The 17,625-nt window shown below is 58.4% G+C and overlaps 1 protein-coding gene and 1 long non-coding RNA gene across 5 annotated transcripts in view; one reads left to right on the top strand and one right to left on the bottom strand.

The window, feature by feature from the left end:
- LOC105298653 overlaps window positions 1–2,198 on the bottom strand; it is a 10,368-nt gene extending 8,170 nt beyond the window's left edge. Inside the window, exons 1-3 of one of the 3 annotated variants that reach the window (XR_896460.2) lie at window positions 1,763–2,064; window positions 1,294–1,398; window positions 7–502 (exon numbers count right to left, since the gene is read on the bottom strand). This is a non-coding gene — a long non-coding RNA (uncharacterized LOC105298653). Of the gene's footprint in view, window positions 1–6; window positions 503–1,293; window positions 1,399–1,762 lie in introns of those variants that run through there. The other 2 variants (XR_002782708.1, XR_896463.2) reach the window with 2 other exon arrangements.
- Window positions 2,199–2,323: 125 nt separating this feature from the next.
- On the top strand, window positions 2,324–17,625 carry GTF3C5 (general transcription factor IIIC subunit 5). 2 transcript variants are annotated; one of them, XM_011370009.2, is made up of 11 exons: window positions 2,324–2,676; window positions 4,400–4,619; window positions 5,908–6,106; window positions 10,952–11,147; window positions 12,285–12,389; window positions 13,447–13,561; window positions 13,980–14,060; window positions 14,246–14,343; window positions 15,464–15,546; window positions 16,121–16,263; window positions 17,046–17,173. In XM_011370009.2, exons 1-11 carry the CDS (start codon window positions 2,524–2,526, stop codon window positions 17,048–17,050), a joined length of 1,398 nt encoding a protein of 465 aa, XP_011368311.1. In that variant the 5' UTR covers window positions 2,324–2,523; the 3' UTR covers window positions 17,051–17,173. The 2 variants fall into 2 exon arrangements, with proteins under 2 accessions (XP_011368311.1, XP_011368310.1); XM_011370008.2 differs by having other exon boundaries at window positions 2,326–2,676; window positions 17,023–17,625.

Below are 17,625 nucleotides of genomic sequence, written 5' to 3'. Positions count from 1 at the left end.
CTGCCTTACACTACTCAATTCTTCTGATTTAGCCCCGGAAGTAGGAAGGCTGTGCCAGGCCTTCATGGCACAAATATTAATCTGTTGATATACCTTGACCGGATACACCAGCCGCTGCATGAGATCTAAATATTGTCTTTCTCCAGTTAACATTTCGATACTTATAGGAATGTTGTGGGCAGCATTACGCCTCACTTGCTGTTCACTGAGATCGAACCACTCACTCTTCCACAGTAAATAATTCTTTCCTGATAAACAAGCCTTGGCAATCGATTTTCAGTCACTGGGAGGCAAGGCTTCACCCTGAAAACCCTCAAGCATCGCCAAAGTGAAAGGTGCTGTAGGCCCATACGTAGTGCAAGCCTGTTTCGGGTCTTTAAGTGTCTTCAAAGGAACAGGAGAGTGTTCTCTAACGACTTGCCCGTCTACGTGTCTCTCAGTGACTGGAAACACATGAAATCCCCCCGGTATCTTCCCCCTGCTCTTTGGCTATCTGCAATCCCTGTTGTAAAGGAGAACATAAGGTTTTAGGGGTTACAGTCAAGGTAACAGTATTTTGTTTCTTAGGCCTGGTTTCGCAGGAAGGAGCTGCAGGAGCAGCCATAGGCGGCGCTCCACAAGATAATTTTGCCGAAGCCGCAACCAATCCTGTGGTGGACTCTTCCCCTGCATCATCGGAGCTCTTCTCATGAGAGGACTCTGTAAGGTAATATTTACGTTCCTCTGTTTCTAATTCCTGCTTATACTCTGGCAGCAAAGGCTCCTCATTTAAAGGAAGGGCTGAAGCCACAGTTTTCTTGAAAGCTTCATAACCCTCTACTGTACTCTTTAATTGCTGTACTTGATCTCCCTGACGTGAAGCAGTGGGGAGTCGACTGGCAGATGGTGCAGGTCAAGAGTGTCCCCTACTAGTCTCCATAAGGCAAAAGTTGGAATAGGGCATTCTTTAGGTCCTTCAGTTGAAAAGCGTTCCCGTAAGTGCACTCTAACCTTTTCTCACGTTTCTAAAGTCACTATCCCTTCATCTGGGAACCAGGGACAAGTTCCCTGTATGAAATCTAAAAATTGTTGAATCTGGTGAGTGCGCACACCACATCCCCTAGCTCTAAGCATCTGTACAAAAATACTGCGGTCCTTTGACCCTTGTTTTCCCATGTTTTCCTCCTGATGATGACAGTCTATTCCTTAAATTTATTTAACACGTGTTTTCTTGAACTCTACCAGGCTGCGATCTGTATTTTCTCCCTCCTCCTCTTTGCCTACGCTTTTGCCGAGGGAGCCTTCTCACCTTACCTCATTTACACGTCTTCCCATACTCAGGTCCCTGTTCTGGAGCCACCTGCTGCGTCCAGCAAGTGGTAAATCCTGCCATGTCCGGTGCGGCTCTGGAGAATGTTCCTGAGTGGGAATGGTGGGAGATGAAGAAAAGAAAGAAGACAGAAAGCTGGGGTCGGGGGGTCCACTGTCCAGTGATGGCGGTTTTATTTTTGCGAGCTGCTTTTATACAAGAACGTGCGAGCTGGCGTAAGCAGTTTCCCTTAGGGAGAACGACAGTTTCTTCTACTTTTCCCAAGCCGCATCTTCTCATGACCTTCGGCTAGTTTGTCTGCCTGCGGCTACATTTGGACTTTCTTGTTCTCAGAAGGAGTTTGCGGAGGCGAGGTCACCCTTGGTTGCCCTCGCAGGCTGCAAGGACCTTGTCAGCTTACAACCCGCTCTCCACATTGTCCCTCCCTTCAGGGTCCCCCATAGAGCCACTTACCTAACCTCCTCCTCACCTCTGTTAGGTTTTGAGTAGTGCCCATCACACAGTCGCTGTGTAATAAGTGTCTAAAAAACGAAGGACTCACACAGTCTTTCCCAAACTTCCAGTCCCCCAAGGGCTTTACTTGGAGTTTTCCACGTGGAGGTGCACTAGAAAACCCCTGATAGGGACGCTGGTTAAGAGGGGAGGTCCAAGCCCCCAGGAAACCGCTTAGCTGGATTCCAGCAACAGGGAAATCAACTCATTACCGGCGCCCGCCCTCACAAGAAGGCGGCCGGAAGTTTGGCTCCGCTTGGCATCCGTCATTGGGTAGAATGAGAGGAAGGGGCGGGGATTCGATCTAGAGCTGGTTCTTTATTGGCTAAAATTAGGGCGCTGGAAGGAGGGATGGAATCTGGCTTCCGCCCGACTGTTCATTGGCTAAAATCGCCACAGCCCTCGGGTTCCCATTGGCTAAAGTCGAGAGCTGGGCGGCATCCTACGAGCCTCCCCAACGCGGACTGGTGCGAGAGACAGGACCTAGCCCCGCCCCTCGGGCAAACCCTTTTAAACACCAAGTTGAAGCCAGGACACCCCGAAGCCACGGGGCCTTTGAGTGTTTGCTCTCCGAGGCCTTTCGAGTCTCGCTGAGCCCAAGGATTTAGAGAGACCCGAGCAGTGAGTGAGGCCGGAACGATTCCCCCGCGGAACCACTGAGGCGAGAGCTAGGAGAGCGCGTGGGGTAACGGACCGCGGCGGGCCGGGCTAGCCGGGCAGGGATGGCCGCGGGGGCCGCCGACGCGGGGCCCGGGATCGCTGTCCCCGTGGAGCTGCGGCGCGAGCGGCGCTTGGTGTGCGTGGAGTATCCAGGCATGGTGCGCGACGTGTCCAAGATGCTGCCGACCCTGGGCGGCGAGGAAGGCGTCTCCCGGGTGAGGAGCGGGGCATCTCCGGAACCACGGGGGAGGTACCGAGTCGCGGGATTACAGGCGGAGGGGCGGGCCGCCCCGGGAAGTGTGGTTTCCTTGGCAACGGAATTTGAGGCGGGCTCTGGGCGGGGCTTTGCTTGGGAGACCGCGAGGAATGGACCGTTTCCCCCTGGGAGCGGAGGGAAAAGGACCGTAGGGGAGACCCAGGGGAGAGGGATCGTTTCCATCCCATCCTCGGATGAGCCGCAGCCTCAGCATCCCTGCCACGACGCTCACCTGCAGCCCCGCAGGTTGTGCTGGGCTGCCACGTCCTCTTTCCGCGGAGTAGAAAACCGAGGCACGCGGAGATTAAGAATCATTGACCTACGTGAGAGGGAGGCGAAGTGTTCTGTTAGTGTTAAAGGCGGTGATAGCTAACGGCGCATTCTGTACCCGGCACAGTTCTCGGTGCTTTACTTACATAGGATCCTCATTAGAACCCTGCCAGGCAGGATCTGTCATTGTCCGCGTTTTACAAGGAAATTGAGGCAACTTGTTCAAGGCCACCAGGAAATGGGGGCGCTGGGATGAATTCTTACCTGTGCCCGGCCCCGTGTAAGTGCTTTATGTGCACCGGATCTTGAAATGTCTCCTCTTTAGCGAGGCCTTCGCTGACTGCCTTAACTAAAGTGGCCTCTAGCAGTTAACATCTGCCTCCACAACCTGTTAATTCCAGTCTGAAATTATGTTTTAATGTGTACTGTCTGTCTTGGCCCGTTGGCTCCAATTCTGTAAACTCCACGAGAGCAGGAGCTTGTCTCTCTCGTTCACTCCTGTAGTCCTAACATCCATGAGAGTGCCTGCTTTCAAAATATTTATCAAATGCTGAGTCCTCGCAACAGTCTAGTGAGCTAAATTCCGTTATTAAGAAGAAGGATCCTTTTAACCTCCCTTACCTAGATGTTCCCCAAGCACCTGCTCCGGGCCAGGCCCTGTCCTGGATGTTGGAGAGCCAGCTAACTAGAAAGGAGATAGTCTTGTCCCAGTGAACACTGTGTGCTTTCATATGCACACAGCTGACATGCCGCGTCGGGCAAGCACTCATATGTAGGTGACACGTGTTGAATGTCTTCCATGACCTAGGTTCCGGGCTAAGTGCTTTACACGTATTTTCATTTAGTTCTTGTAACAATCTTATATTATCTCCATTTTAAGAAGAAGGAACCAAGGCTTGGAAAGGATAAGCACCAGCTAGTCGGAGCCAAAATGCTTATTACTGGTTGATTTCATCTCCTCTGGACCTAGAAACATTTGCACATGAGACAGAGTACCAAGACCCTGGGGGTGGGTAGTTCCTAGAGTAGGAAGTCGCTTGATCCCGCAGCCTCAGTCATCTCCGTGGTAAGCTCGGGTGGTAATCGCTCCATGACATACTGCCAGAAAAGTCACACGGTTCCCCGCGCTGAACGGGCTCTTGCAGAGGACGGCTTGACTTACCTGGCAGCTCCATCCCCAGCTTCACAGCCGCTTAGAAGAGGGGATTCTCATTTTCTCTGCCAGATAAAAACTAAGATACTTGGGCTCGAAAAATGAGTCTTTGGGGAGCTAAGAGCTCAGAATGAAACACGAGCTTCCTGGCCCTTCCCCGGTCACCTAGGTCACCAGCAGTCTCTCGTTGAGAGAGGACAAGTTCCCTGCTGGCTACTTAGTTGGCCACTGCTTCACGCATCTCCCTTGGCCTCACCAGATTTACGCAGACCCCACAAAGAGGCTGGAACTGTACTTCCGGCCCAAGGACCCCTACTGCCACCCCGTGTGTGCCAACCGCTTCAGTACCAGCAGCTTGCTGCTCCGGATCAAGAGAAAGACGAAGCGGCAGCAGGCGGTGCCGGGGTCCCGGGCCCACCCCGAGGTCACGCTGGACGTGGAGATCCTTGGCATCGTCTCCACCATTTACAAATTTCAAGGTAACCGCAGAGTGCGTCCTCACTGCACTGGGCTGTTTCAGGGCCTGCGTCCCGGCTCGCTGCCTGCGGGAGCCTCGTGGGTCATCTGCACAGTGAGGCGGGCCCAGCCGTGCCCAGGCGTGCGGGGCAGGAGCCACAGACTGTGGGCTCGCTGCCGCCTGATGTGCATTCTTAAGAGAAGCTAGGGTTCTATGAAAAATGTCCTAATTTTTAAAGATATCATGTGGGATCAAATAAAACTGGTCATCAGGCTTTCGATTTTCAACCACCAGTGTTTTGAGACCTCTTGGTCTTGACTGCTGCTGGTCTCGCCTCCCCTCTGAAGCCTTCTCACATCACCTCAGCCCCTGGGGACCCCACGTTCCTTTAAACTCTTGGTCAACTGGGTGTCTCCAGGGGGTCTTCAATCGAGTTTGCTACCCACTGGGAACCCCAGTGAGGAGGTGATAAGGTAGGGGGTGGGAAGGGACGTAAGAAAGAACTCGGACTTGGGAATGGGAACTCTGCCTTCCCGAGCATCGCGAGTTTCTTCGCACGGGGTGCTCGGTTCCCTTCGCCTCCGTCTCCCTGTCTGCGCGGTGGGCTGGCGGTCGTTGGGCCTCGGGAAGAGTCGGGGAGATGGTGCCCGTTCAGGGGCCAGCCCACACCCGTGGGGGCCCTTAGGAATGTCTGCAGCTGCGGCTGCAGCTCTCAGCACGAGGAGCATAATGACTGAGGGAGGAAGAAGCGGGTAGGAGGAGAAAGGAAGGGGAAAGAAACGGAAAGCCTGGGCCTTCTGACCGTCAGTCGTGGTGGGACGCGATGTTCAGCAAAGGGGCCGTCCTTGCCCGGACGAGGCTTTCCAGGTGATGCATTTTTTACCTCTCTAACTAAACCGGCACCTCACCAGTCCGTGTGTGTCACCGGATGGTGACATCTGCCTCACCCGAGAGCTTGTTAGAAATGCAGCATCTCAGAATCTGCGCTCAGCAAGGTCCCAGGTGAGTCTGTGACTTGTCCAGGGCACATTACGTTTCGAGAAGCACTGACCTAGACGGCTCACAGATCACGTGACCCCTCCACTCCTACAGTAGTGTTTATTCAGTGACTTGGAGTGCATCACGCCAAGTTCATGGAAACATTTCGGAAGGGCGTGGTTTCAGCTCCTGGCACCGTGGCCTGGCAGCCGCCACCTCCCTAAGGAGACGTGGTTGTTGGCACGTGGCAGCTGCCAGTTCCTCTTACACAGGTGGAATCGGGAGAATTGTCCTGGCTGCGGTGACCCCCACCTGTCTGCCTCTCTCTCCAGGAATGTCTGACTTCCAGTACTTGGCCGTGCACACGGAAGCGGGCGGCGGGCACACGTCGATGTATGACAAGGTGCTCATGCTCAAACCCGAGCAGGAGGGCTTCTTCCACCAGGACCTGCCGCTCTACATCCCCCCGCCCATCTTCTCGCGCCTGGACACCCCCGTGGACTACTTCTACCGGCCGGAGACGCAGCACCGGTGAGCCCCGTCCCCGCAGCGGCCTCGGCTCCCCATCTCGGAAACGGGGTAATGAGTACCCACCCGCCAGAGGCCTTGGGATGGAATTTACAAAGCACAGGGAGTTTCAGCCCAGGGCCGAGGACACAGAGCTGTCGGCGAGCGGTGGCCTGTGTGCTCACGAGCTTGAGGGCCTTGAAAGGACAGGGAACTTGGCTCTGGGACTTGGTTCCCGCCAAGAAATGGCCATTTTTGGTTTAGTCCCTGGTCATTGATGGAAAACACAAGCTCCTGAGCAAGGGACTGGCATCCGCTGACTCAGGGTGGTTTCTCTGGCACTAAGCATTGGAGAAGCTAGACGGACACATATCACAGTCTGTGTCACAGCCCATTCCCTGCCCGCCCCCATGTGCACCCCAGCGAGACCGCTTGCAAGTGCTGGGTTTGTGTAAATGATGAATTCTTTCATTTAGACAATCCCGGCAGTAGGGAGAGACCCCAAGGTGGCGGGCAGGGCCGGCCTGAGTGTGTCGAGTGTTAGTTTTCCGTCAGGGATGAGCCACACAGTGACATGCAAGGATGGGACTTTCTTTGTATAAAAACCAAGACTGAATGGTATAAAAAAAGAAAACGTGAGTTTGAAAACACCTAACCTGAGAAAAACGTGATTCCCCTCCGCAGCCCGTAACTTAGCGAGCCTATGGGGGAAGCGCTTTGCTCGTGTTCAGTCTCGGCCCTGCAGAGGTTCTGTATTTCTGCTGTCCCCATTTGACACATGGGGGAGCTGGGACTCAGGGCCAGTGACTTGTCCAGGGCACACGGACAGCACCCGAGCCCCTGACTTTGTGACCCCCTGGGACTTGCTTGTCGCTCAGTGCCATACTGTTAGTATTTTTGCATGCTTCACTTTTTCAAATGACACACAAAAAGGCCAAAATGTTTAAAATGTCTCAATTTTAATGTAAGCTCCTTGAAGGTAGCAATTGGCCCCTTCTGTACTGTGTCGTAATCCTGTGTCGTACAGAGCTGGCCAGGCCGCTTCCAAGTATTCAAGTATTTGTGGACCCAGTGGATGAAGATTTGGGGTACTGACATTAGGAAAACAGATAAGCAAAAGGAAAAAGACAATTCGAAAAATGGCCCACAGGTGGTGACATTTGTTGAAGAATTATTCTATAGCATATTTTAAGCTTCCAAAAGTGGAGAGTTTCCACACCTGCTGACTTTGGGTTCCCAAGGGCCAGCTTCCCTCTGGCCAGCCGGGGGCTGCCAGCTTTGCCCAGCCCCCTGGCCCCGGCACCTCCAGAGGCAGAGCAGCTGGTGATGCGGGGCCCTGACACTCCTTGTCAGGATCCAGCCTGCTCCTTGCACCCCTCCTAGAAGCCTGGCCCCGAGATGTCCCCACACCAGAGAGGGTGAATCGGATGTTGCCTTGGGACTTGAGGGTCCATCTCCCAAAGCATGAACCCTGAGATGCAGAGAGACAGACACCCTCCTACCGAAGGGGCATGAAAAATGAGGTCAGCTTTTTCGGAGAACAATTTGGCAAAATCTGTTATGATTTTAGATGTTCTTTCCAGTTGGCCAAGCGATCCCACCTGTAGGAATTTATCTCACAGCGACTCACCTAAGAGCTCGCAGATACACTAAGAGCGTTTACTGAGTAATTATTGGCAGGAGCGAGAAACTAAGAGCCTGGTGTGCCGGGCGCCTGTGCTCAGGGGCTGGTGCCGCCTCACCTCGTGCGCTCCCGAGCGAGCCCCCACCGCCCCCGCCAGCGTCCTGTCTGTCCGGGACGTGGGACACACTCCTGCATTGTTTAGAGGGAGAAATGACTGAAGATTTTTGAAGTAGTACAGTAGTGAGTGCCAGGTAGAGTTTGATAAAATAAATAAATAAGAAATCGGCCCCTTAGGAGGGACGTAGTTAATTAAATTTCGGCCCATCCATGCCCAGGGGAACCTTGTCGCCTGTGAGAGAGCAGGCTCGTGGGTCGCCGTGGCCGTGGCACTTTGCTCTATGTGAAGGCAGGTGTTAGAGCAGATTCTATGGTATCGAGATAAACCGTGGTGTGATAACAGAAGCCTAGAAAAATCTGGAAGATTGGGCCCAAAAAAGTTATGTCCAGAGGGGTGGGAGGGTAGGAGCTTTTTCCCCCTCGTGACATATTTCCTTCAACAAGTAGTGACCAGCTGTCGCGGCCCCGCACGCTCCCCGGAGCCTGGCGTTGGTGGGGAACACCACGTGAGGCTCCGGACCAGCCCGGGGCTGGGGGAGCTGGACAGAACACGAGGGTACGGCAAGTGGGCAGTGGGGGCCGTGTCCCCATGCGTGTCACGGGAGAGAAAAGGGGAGTGGGTCTTACATGACAGAGTGGGTGGGGCCTGGAGTGTCAGGGTGGGCCCTGGGAGGAGCTGACATTTGGAGCAGACCTGACCGATGACAGTGACGGACGGTGAAGTCTGGGAGAACATTCCAGACCAGGGGACTAGCACATCGGAGGAGCAGTCGGGGGACCAGTGCTGCCCCCTTCTCCAGAGGGAGCTGGAGAGTGGCAGCGGGTTGGGTCTTACAGACCCTAGTTTACATCCTAAGGAGCAGGTGTGTTGTTCTCGTCCTTTAAAAATATATATTATGGAGAGTTCCAAGCATACTCAAGAGTAGAGAGAATCGTCTGCTGGACGCCCACCCACCTCACCAGCTGCAGTGACTAGTGGCCTCTGCAGCTCCTTCATGTCTCCCCACCCCGACCCCAGCGTCACAGCATGTCCTCAAGAAGCAAGTCTGTGTGTCTCTCACAGGGAAGGACTTGTTTTTAAAAATGCGACTGCAATACTGTTACCATAGCGAGCCGATTAAACGACATCCCCCTGCTCAGTGTCCCCGGTCATCTCAAAAGTGACACGACAGCCAGATAGGCCACCCGGGTGGCCGTGATTGACGCCTCAGGTCCCTGCTGAATCCATAACATCACCGCCAGACCCTTTTTCTGATTGCAAGGGTAAGTCGTGCTTGCTAGGAAGAACGAAACGTTCCAGAACTATGTAACTGGAAGAACCAGGTCCCGTCCCCACCTGCCGAGACCCGTGCACGCAGGGCGATATTTCCCGTGGATGTTATTGTTAGCATAGTCGAGTTTTAAGCAGGGGGCAATATGATCTATTTTTAAATTTTATGTATTTCTGAAATGTTTTATTTTACTCCCACAAGCATTTTACTCTTATAGTCAGAAACAAACAAAAATATGTAGAAGAATAGCGTCCCTGTCACTACTGACAGCATGAGTCACTTCTCTGTCGTGTGGGGCCAGCGGTCAGCTGTCCCCAGGCCTCTGGGAAAGGGACAAGGGAGGAGGGCCGGCTGCCCTTGGAGCCACAGGCCCTTACTCCCCCCCTCGTGGTTTATCGATTTTCCAGCGCGTGGAAAGAACCTGCCTTTTCTCCCAGGGCTGCCATCTATGGTTCTGCTCTGTTGGCCTCCCTGGGGACACGCGGACTGGCAGAAGGCCAGCCGCCACCCCATGGGCCCCACTCTGTCCAGAGAGGCTGAGCTTCCTCTAGGACAGGTGGGCAGAGGACAGGCTGTGAGGCTGGCCTGCAGGGGTCCGTCCTCCTCGAGGAAGCCGGAGTCGGGGGTGGGGAGCCCTTCCCCTACAGCGAGCTGCTGTCCTTCGTGGAAGTGTCTTTAAAGACAGTAACGTTGCTGCTGTTCAGGACGGTTCCTAACGGAGTCACGCTTCTAAAACCAGGTGCAGGCTCCATCCTGTCTTTGTCATAGTGTTCCCTCACGTGTCCTTTATAAATACGCAGGTGGCACGCACTCATGTAGACAATTAAGATTAAATGGAAGCAAATTTAAAAAGTCATAATCACCTGAATGAAATTCTATGACGTCCAGCACATTCTTTAAAGTTTACTTTGAAATAATTTAGTGAGTGTGGGGTGGGGCACGGGGGAAATGACATTGGCCAAGTGATAATTTGTTGAAGCGGATGCCGGGCCGAGGCGGGTCCTTCGCACCGTCCTCCCGGCTTTAGTATGAGTTTGACGTTTCTGACACCCCACCTTGAAGAGGTGACCACTCTGAACATCGTGGGACCCTCTCGCCAGGGCGTGCTCTGTGCCAGCGCAGAGAGACTCAGATGCAACGGGTGTTCGAACCCTGGCTTTTAGCCTCTGCTACGTGACGACACCACTGGCCATTCCTGTTATTCCTTCATCTGGGTGTTGTCCAGATGCTTCTGGGCTGGACTCATGCTCCGTCAGAGGGCGGCAACGCGGGTGGTTACTGGGGCCCCGGCCGGCCTCCCTGGTGTGAGTCCCCGCTCCATTGTTATGAGCTTAGCTTTCTAACCCCTGTGGCCTCAGTGACCTCACAGGAAAATGGTTCCTTCCTCGCGGGTTGTTTGGAGGATCGTAGTGAATCGTAGAAGTTGGTGAGCACGTTGTTGTCTGACAGCTGATTGATCGTGTCCTGTGTGGCTGCTGTTAAATGGCTTCACCGTTCCTGGCTGATGGGCATTTAGGTGGTGGCGTTTTTCACGGGCTGCTCGGTACTGTGCGTGACTCAGTCAGCCGTGAGGCCACCAGCCTCTGGGGCCTTTTGGCCTTGCCCAGCTTCAGAGCCGCAGGCCCCAGAGCCTTTCTTAGTCGTCTTTGGCAGTCTCTGCCCCATTTTCCCCTGGCGATCAGCCTGAGCCCCGCCTCCCGCCCTCAGCAGCTGACGCCAAGACCCTCGGCCTGACCTAGGTTCCAGGGAAAAGCACAAAAACGTGGGCGTCAGAGGCCTGGTGGCCCCCTGCCTGGCCCAACCGGGCCTGGGGTCGTCCTCGGCACTCCAGCCCTCACTGGCCCCCTCGGTCCCCAGGGAAGGCTACAACAACCCCCCCGTCTCGGGCGAGAACCTGATTGGCCTGAGCAGGGCCCGGCGCCCCCACAACGCCATCTTTGTCAACTTCGAAGAGGATGAGGTGCCGGCGCAGCCACTGGAGGCTGCGGTCCAGACATGGAGGAGGGTCTGCACCAATCCCTTGGACTGGAAGGTGGAGGAGGAGCTGAAGAAGGTGAGCTGGCCTTGGCCTTGCCCTGCCTGCCTCCCGCTGGCCCAGCTGCGCCCGCCCCGCCGTCTCACCTGTGCCTGTGGCCTGTGCCTTGGCAGCACTCCCTGTTTGGATCGGTTCCCTGGTACCTGGGGGATTTCACCTCTAGGTGTCGTGTCCGAAAGCCACGCCAGCATAAGCCCCGCTTCCCCAGGTGGAAGGTGCTCCTTAGAGGTCTCTAAGAGGCGCCTTTCAGTGGTGAAGTCGGTGCACTGTCCGAATGTGACTGCAGCGTGGGACTCCAGGATCCAGGAAGCTTTCATTTATTCATTCCCTGGTGTGACCTGCCAGACGGGGCACCTACTGTGTGCCAGGCCCCGCGCTTCCTCCCGTTAGGTCGGAGTGGATGGCTGTGCCTTGGCATGGAAGTGGCCTTCTGCATTGGCATCTAGGATCCTTGCAGGTTCTGGAAAGATGCAGGCTGGGGCCCTGTCCTCCCGACCCCACAGGTGTGGATAGCAGGGTGTCAGTGAGGCCACGTCACTGCTGACCGAGGCCCGCCTCTTCCCTGTCGGAGATGACTGTTCCCTGCGTGGGGCTTATTTCTAAGAGTCTGTGTGGACGCCTTGTGTTTCCAGCAACCACTGCAGGAGGGGCACATGGGGGGCCCCTCTCCAGGGCTCCTCGTTGTCCACTGGACGCAGCCCAATCCTGCCCCGGCTCAGGGCCCTTCCCGCCCCCCACGCTCCAGCCACACTGGCCTTTTGCAGTCCGCCTTGGGCCAGGCCATCCCTTCGTCCCTTCAGCCTTCACGATGTCCCAACTCAGGCACTGCCCCCAGCTCCTTTGGTCATTTGCCTCCACCGCTGCCCTGTGAGCTGTATAAGGACAGAGACGTGTCCCTCGTGGTCATTCAGGACCCCTAGCCCTGCGGCCACATGTGACACATGCTGGGCGTGCAGTCCATGCTTCTGAGGGAAGGGGCGGGTGGGTGCGTGCGTGCAGCACCCAGAGGCCGCTCCCTGCTGGTCCAGCCCCTGCTGTCTCCCGACTCCTCTCCGGAAGGGTCCTCACGGGCCAGACCCTCGGGGGCGCCTGGGGCTGGTGGGCAGGAAGCTGCTTGTGCTCATCTCGGCCTCTGTCTGACCCCTCCCCCACCAGCTGTTTGAAATCCGCCCCATCTGGTCCCGTAACGCCGTCAAGGCCAACATCAGCGTCCACCCAGACAAGCTCAAGATCCTGCTGCCCTTCATGGCTTATTACATGGTGAGTGTCTGGCCAGCTGCCCGCCTCGGCTCCCACCAGGGTCCTCCTAGTCCCTGTGGTGGCCTCTCAGAGCCACCGCAAGAGCAGGCGGCCCCATCGTGGCACCCCCTAGAAAGGCCTCCACAGCTCCTCAGTAACATGCTCGGCCACGCAGGGGTGATTTTGGGATTTAGGAGCAAATCACATGACCTTCCAAGGGTCACGTATTTAAAACGACCTTGGCCTGAGAGCTCTCTGAGGACCAGGCGCTGGATTGAGTGTCGTTACGCACGTCATATCTTTCTTCCCGCCCTGGGAAGTGGCAGCGAGATTCCCTTTTTCCCTCTGAGGAAGGGCCTAGGCCCAGAGAGGTGACTTGATGTTCCAGGGTCCTAGAGCCAGCGAGTGGCAGAGCCACCTGGGGACCCCGTCCTGTCTGACCGAGAGCCTGGGCCCCTAATCACAGTGCCACCGGCCTCAACTCCTCCTCTCTTGATTGAGTGGGGTCCGGTGTGGGGAGAGCCACGCTGGACTCAGTCCAGGTGGGCACGGAGGTGGGGGGCACAGTACCGAGGTTCCCAAAGATGCTGGGGGGAGGCACCCTGCCTGCCAACGGTCCCCACGCAGAGCACTGCAGAGGCCAGCGTAAGGTGCAGCTGATGATGCTTCGCGGCGGCAGGGTACGAGAAAGGCTCGTTCCTCTGGTGCTTGGACCCCAGGCTTGGAGAGCCGCTGTCTTCTAGCATTGACTTTGTAGACACGAGGACCTCAGCAGTATCGTTTGGGGACAGCGCGCCCCAACCATTAGGGCAGCGGTAGCGTTTACTAAGCACTCACTGTGCCAGGCACCGTTGGTAAAGGCTCCAGGGGGCTCGTGTCGTTTCCATCTGACAGGAAGACCAAGTGACCTGTCCAAGGTGACAGCTGCACGTGGCAGAGCTGGGGTAGGGTTCCAGAGCCGTGTCCCCAACTCTTGAGGCGTTCCGCTGCCCCACCCAGCAGGCACCCGGCCTGCATCTCTGCGGGAGCTGGGGGTGGGCCCTGGCCCCGCCTCCGCTCCCACCTGCTCTGCCTCCAGATTACGGGCCCCTGGAGAAGCCTGTGGATTCGATATGGGTACGACCCCCGGAAAAGCCCAGAAGCCAAGATTTACCAAGTCCTCGATTTCCGAATCCGGTGTGGAATGAAATACGGTAAAATGACTCAAACCCTTGCTTTCGCTCTTTGTTTGTAATGAGAGCGTGTGCATAGGAGAGGGCAAAGGGCCTTTCCCCGGTGACAGCCAGATGCCACGGGACCGAGGACCCAGGCTGAGTCCTGGCTCCACCGGCGACCTCGTTACTGAACCGCGGTCACACGCTCATTCGGTTGCTCCACAGTGACTTGTGGCTCCCGTGGTGCAGGCCAGTCATCTGGGAAGTGTCCCGTCCCCGGGCCCGCGGCGAGCCACTGCACAGAGCCCCAGCACTGCAAGCTCCCCGCCGGGACGCGGTGGCCCCTACCTCCCCAGCCGTGTGTTGGGAGCGGGCCCCGCTGCACCCAGGAGCATCGCAGCGCGAGGCCAGCGCCGTGTGCCCCCACCCGCACCTGACGCGCCCCTCTCGTCTGCAGGTTACGCCCCCAGCGACATGCCGGTGAAGGCCAAGCGCAGCACCTACAACTACAGCCTCCCCATCACCGTCAAGAAGACGCGTACGTGCCTGGGGCCACTGTGGGCCGGGGCCGCTGAGGGCAACGGGCGTCTGGGCTGCGGGAGGAAGAGCAGCTCCCCAAGGGACCACCCGGGGCACTGCTGGCCAGCGCGCCCCGCGGAGGGGATGAGGCGGGGTGTTGGGAGAGACCCCTGTACTCCAAAGCACTGCCCTGTCCCCTCACAGCCAGCCAGCTCGTCTCCATGCACGACCTGAAACAGGGCCTGGGCCCACCGGGCACAGCTGGCACACGGAAGTCGGCCTCCAGCAAGTACAAGCTCAAGGTGGGTGTCCTCGGAGTCCCGGGGGAGCAGCCGCCCTCTGGGTTGAGAGGGGCGTGGGGCGCACCTCCCTCGCGTGGGCCTGGTACACGCACTGCGCCCTTGGGGCCCCTCGTCTGTGACACCCAGAGGGGCTCTGACTGAGGCGGCTCTGCCCACCCAGAGCCTTTGCGTGACTCCCACGTCCAGATAGCCTCTGAAAACAGCGAGAAGTTGGGGTGCAAACCACCCAGGGCTGTGGAGAGTAAGGACCATCTCCACAAAGAGGTGGCCGCAGGTCTCAGAGAGAAACACGACACCAACAACTGAGGTGGGGTGCGTGGCCGCCACTGGGTGGTCAGAGCTGGGCCCTGCAGCAGTGTGGAGCCCGCCCAGGCCACCCGGACGCCAGCTGCGGGGTGCGTGTGCTGACGTGGACGGGCCCAGGGCCCTGCCCTCGAGGCCCACGCTTCCATGAACACCGGCACCCAAGAGTGGCGGCAGTCCCCCAGGTCCTTCCCCACGCTCGGGCTGCCGGGAGTGGCTCTGCAGTTGGGGGAGGGGACAGAGTGTGGCCTGCCTCGTGTCAGGGTGGCCAAGCGTGGGAGTGGGCAGAAGTGGGGGCAGAGACAGCTGCTGTGGGGGACTCGGCCAGCTTCCGGGCCGTCAGCACCCTCAGCGAGGGGCGGGCAGGTCGTCGCCTGAGCCGCCGCCGTCTGCACCTCTGGAACGACGTGCCTGGGCGGGGAAAGGCAAACGGACGCTCGGTTAAGCTGCGGCACGTCGGGCAGCGTGCAGGGCTGCGTGAGGCGGGATGAGGAGGACGGACCGCAGGAGGCACGGGGAGCACAGCCCGGCACCAGGCTGGAGCGACACCCCACACGGTTCCAGGGGCCGCGGCGGGGCCTGGCTGCCTCCCCCTCCCAGAACCCCCTGGGGGCCGGAGCCTGTTTCTCTGCATCTGCTCCCGGCCTTGGGCCTGTCTGCCCGCCTGGCTCCTGGGAGAGGAGGCGGGCCTGCCGTCCCTGCCCCCGGCTGACTCCTCGGAGAGGCCCGCGGGAGCCTGCGGCGTGGGGCTCTCCGACCCTGCCCGCAGCGGGGGGAGCTCCCGCTGACAATGCCTGTGTCCCCCGTCCTCCCCCAGGACTCCGTCTACATCTTCCGGGAGGGGGCCCTGCCGCCGTATCGACAGATGTTCTACCAGCTGTGCGACCTGAACGTGGAAGAGTACGTACGGGGGTGGGGGGCTCCCCCCAAGCCCCCCTCTACTGTCAGCCTAAGTCTCGGCGAGAAGGTCGCCCGCCAGGGCGTGAGTGCTCCAGAAGAGTCCTCCGCGTTGGCTCGTGCGGCTGTCGGGAGTGGCCTCCAGCGTCCACCTTGGGCTGCCCCCCTGCCCAAGCAGCCGGCTGTGCTGCGTCCCACACACAGCGCCGTGGTGGCCAGAGACGGTCTGCTGCTGTGTTCCCCTCCACAGCCCACGGCGGGATTCGTGACACGGTTTCCGATCACCCCGAACTGACCAGCATCCCAGAATTTGACCCTGGTTACTCTTAGTGATGAGCTGGGGGAGGGGCACGTGAAACAGCTCAAGGTCTGGTAACTCCCCAGGGGGAGGGGTGTGGGCACCCGCCCCGCTTGGTGTGGTTCGAGGGGTCGGGGACCCCCCGGTGAAGGACCCCAGCTTCCGAGGATGCTCTTCACTACCGTGGCCCGCCCTCGCGATGTCACTCTACATGCGTCTTTCTGCCACCGCTCCCCGTTAGCAGGGAGCCCCCCGGAACTTGGCGCCCCACTCCCCCAGGTTGCAGAAGATCATTCACCGCAATGACGGGGCTGAGGAGTCCTGCACGGAACGGGACGGCTGGTGCCTCCCCAAGACCAGCGACGACCTGCGGGACGCCATGTCGCTCATGATCCGGCAGACCATCCGCTCCAAGAGGCCTGGTGAGAGCCGCTCGGGGCGCTCGGGGCAACGGGGGCGGGGGCCCCAGGGGACAGAGCAAGTGTCCCTAATGGGCCCGTTCTCGAGAAATTGCACCCAGCTGGGATCACTTGCCCCCCGACACTGGTTGGAAGTAGGCCTTGTGAGCTGGGGCTCAGCCCGGGAGCCAGCGCCCCCTGGCGGCCCGCCGTGGCTGCCTGGGTGGGCGTGTTGGCACTGCCATCCGGGGCCACCTCTTTATACCCCGACTCCATTCTACATTTCCCAGCCACACGTGGGTGTGGTCTGCGTCTTCCCCTGGGAGAGCCAGGTCCCGTCACCCCACACTGCTGGCCCTCCCTGGGACTAGGAGGCCATGAGGTGGGAGGGGTCAGCTCTTTCTGGGCTACAGGTCTGATGAGGCTCGGGAGAGTAAGCGAGAGGGCCCCCCCAGGCCCTCCCAGAACCCCATGTTGCCGATGGGAGCGAGGCTTCTTAGCCTCGTTTGGGACATAGCCGCCTCTGAGGATCTAATCCAGGCTACAGATCCTTTTCCCAGAAAAAGGCACTGACGAATGTCACGCACATTCTCAGGGAGTCATTGGGCCTGTGGAGCCCTGGGACGCAGTCTGCGCAGCTGTCAGTGTTCCCCTGCAGTGCCCAAGTCCAGGTCCCTCGGCCACCCACATCCAGAGCTCGGGCCCAGGCCCCCGAGAGCCTGTTCTGGGGGTCTGGGGCCTGCCAGGAGCCTGGGGACATGTGGCTTTGTCCCCTGGCCCCAGCTCTCTTCTCCGGCCCGGCCAAGGCTGACGGTGGGAAAGAGCAGCTGACGTATGAATCCGGGGAAGACGAGGAGGAGGACTTCAAGCCGTCCGACGGGAGCGAGAACGAGATGGAGACGGAGATTCTAGACTACGTGTGATGCAGCCCCGGGCCCCTGGCAGGCAGGACAAGCTCGGGCTCCTCAGGGCTGCCCAGAGTCGCCAGGACAGCCCAGGCGGCCACTCTGAGGAAAGCTGGGTCCCAGCCCCGGGTGCAGCTGGCCCTGGTCCTGCCTGGGACCTGGTGTTTGGAGCCGCCCTCGGGTCCTGGGTGCTTGGGGGCATCCCCAAAGGTTGCGCCCTAGCTCCCAGAGCCATGTGAGGCAGCCCAGTGTCCGGCAGGCCGAGCTGGCGCCCACTCCTCCCAGCAAGCGCCAGAGGTGGAGACGGAGCAGCTGGCGGTGAGGGGCTGGTCTCGCCTTGGGTCTCGTGACTGATGGCAGGGACGGTCTGTGGGTACAGATGCTGGAGACTGTCCCTGAGTTTGGCTCCCATCGTGTGGGGTCGCCTGGCCCAGGCGGGGCCCTGCTGGAATTTTCCTTATTAAACGCGTATTCCCAAGGA

The sequence above is a fragment of the Pteropus vampyrus genome, unplaced genomic scaffold, assembly GCF_000151845.1.
Source record: "Pteropus vampyrus isolate Shadow unplaced genomic scaffold, Pvam_2.0 Scaffold158, whole genome shotgun sequence".
In the NCBI taxonomy this organism is placed as follows: Eukaryota; Metazoa; Chordata; class Mammalia; order Chiroptera; family Pteropodidae; genus Pteropus; species Pteropus vampyrus.
This window is presented reverse-complemented; position numbering and strand designations above follow the sequence as displayed.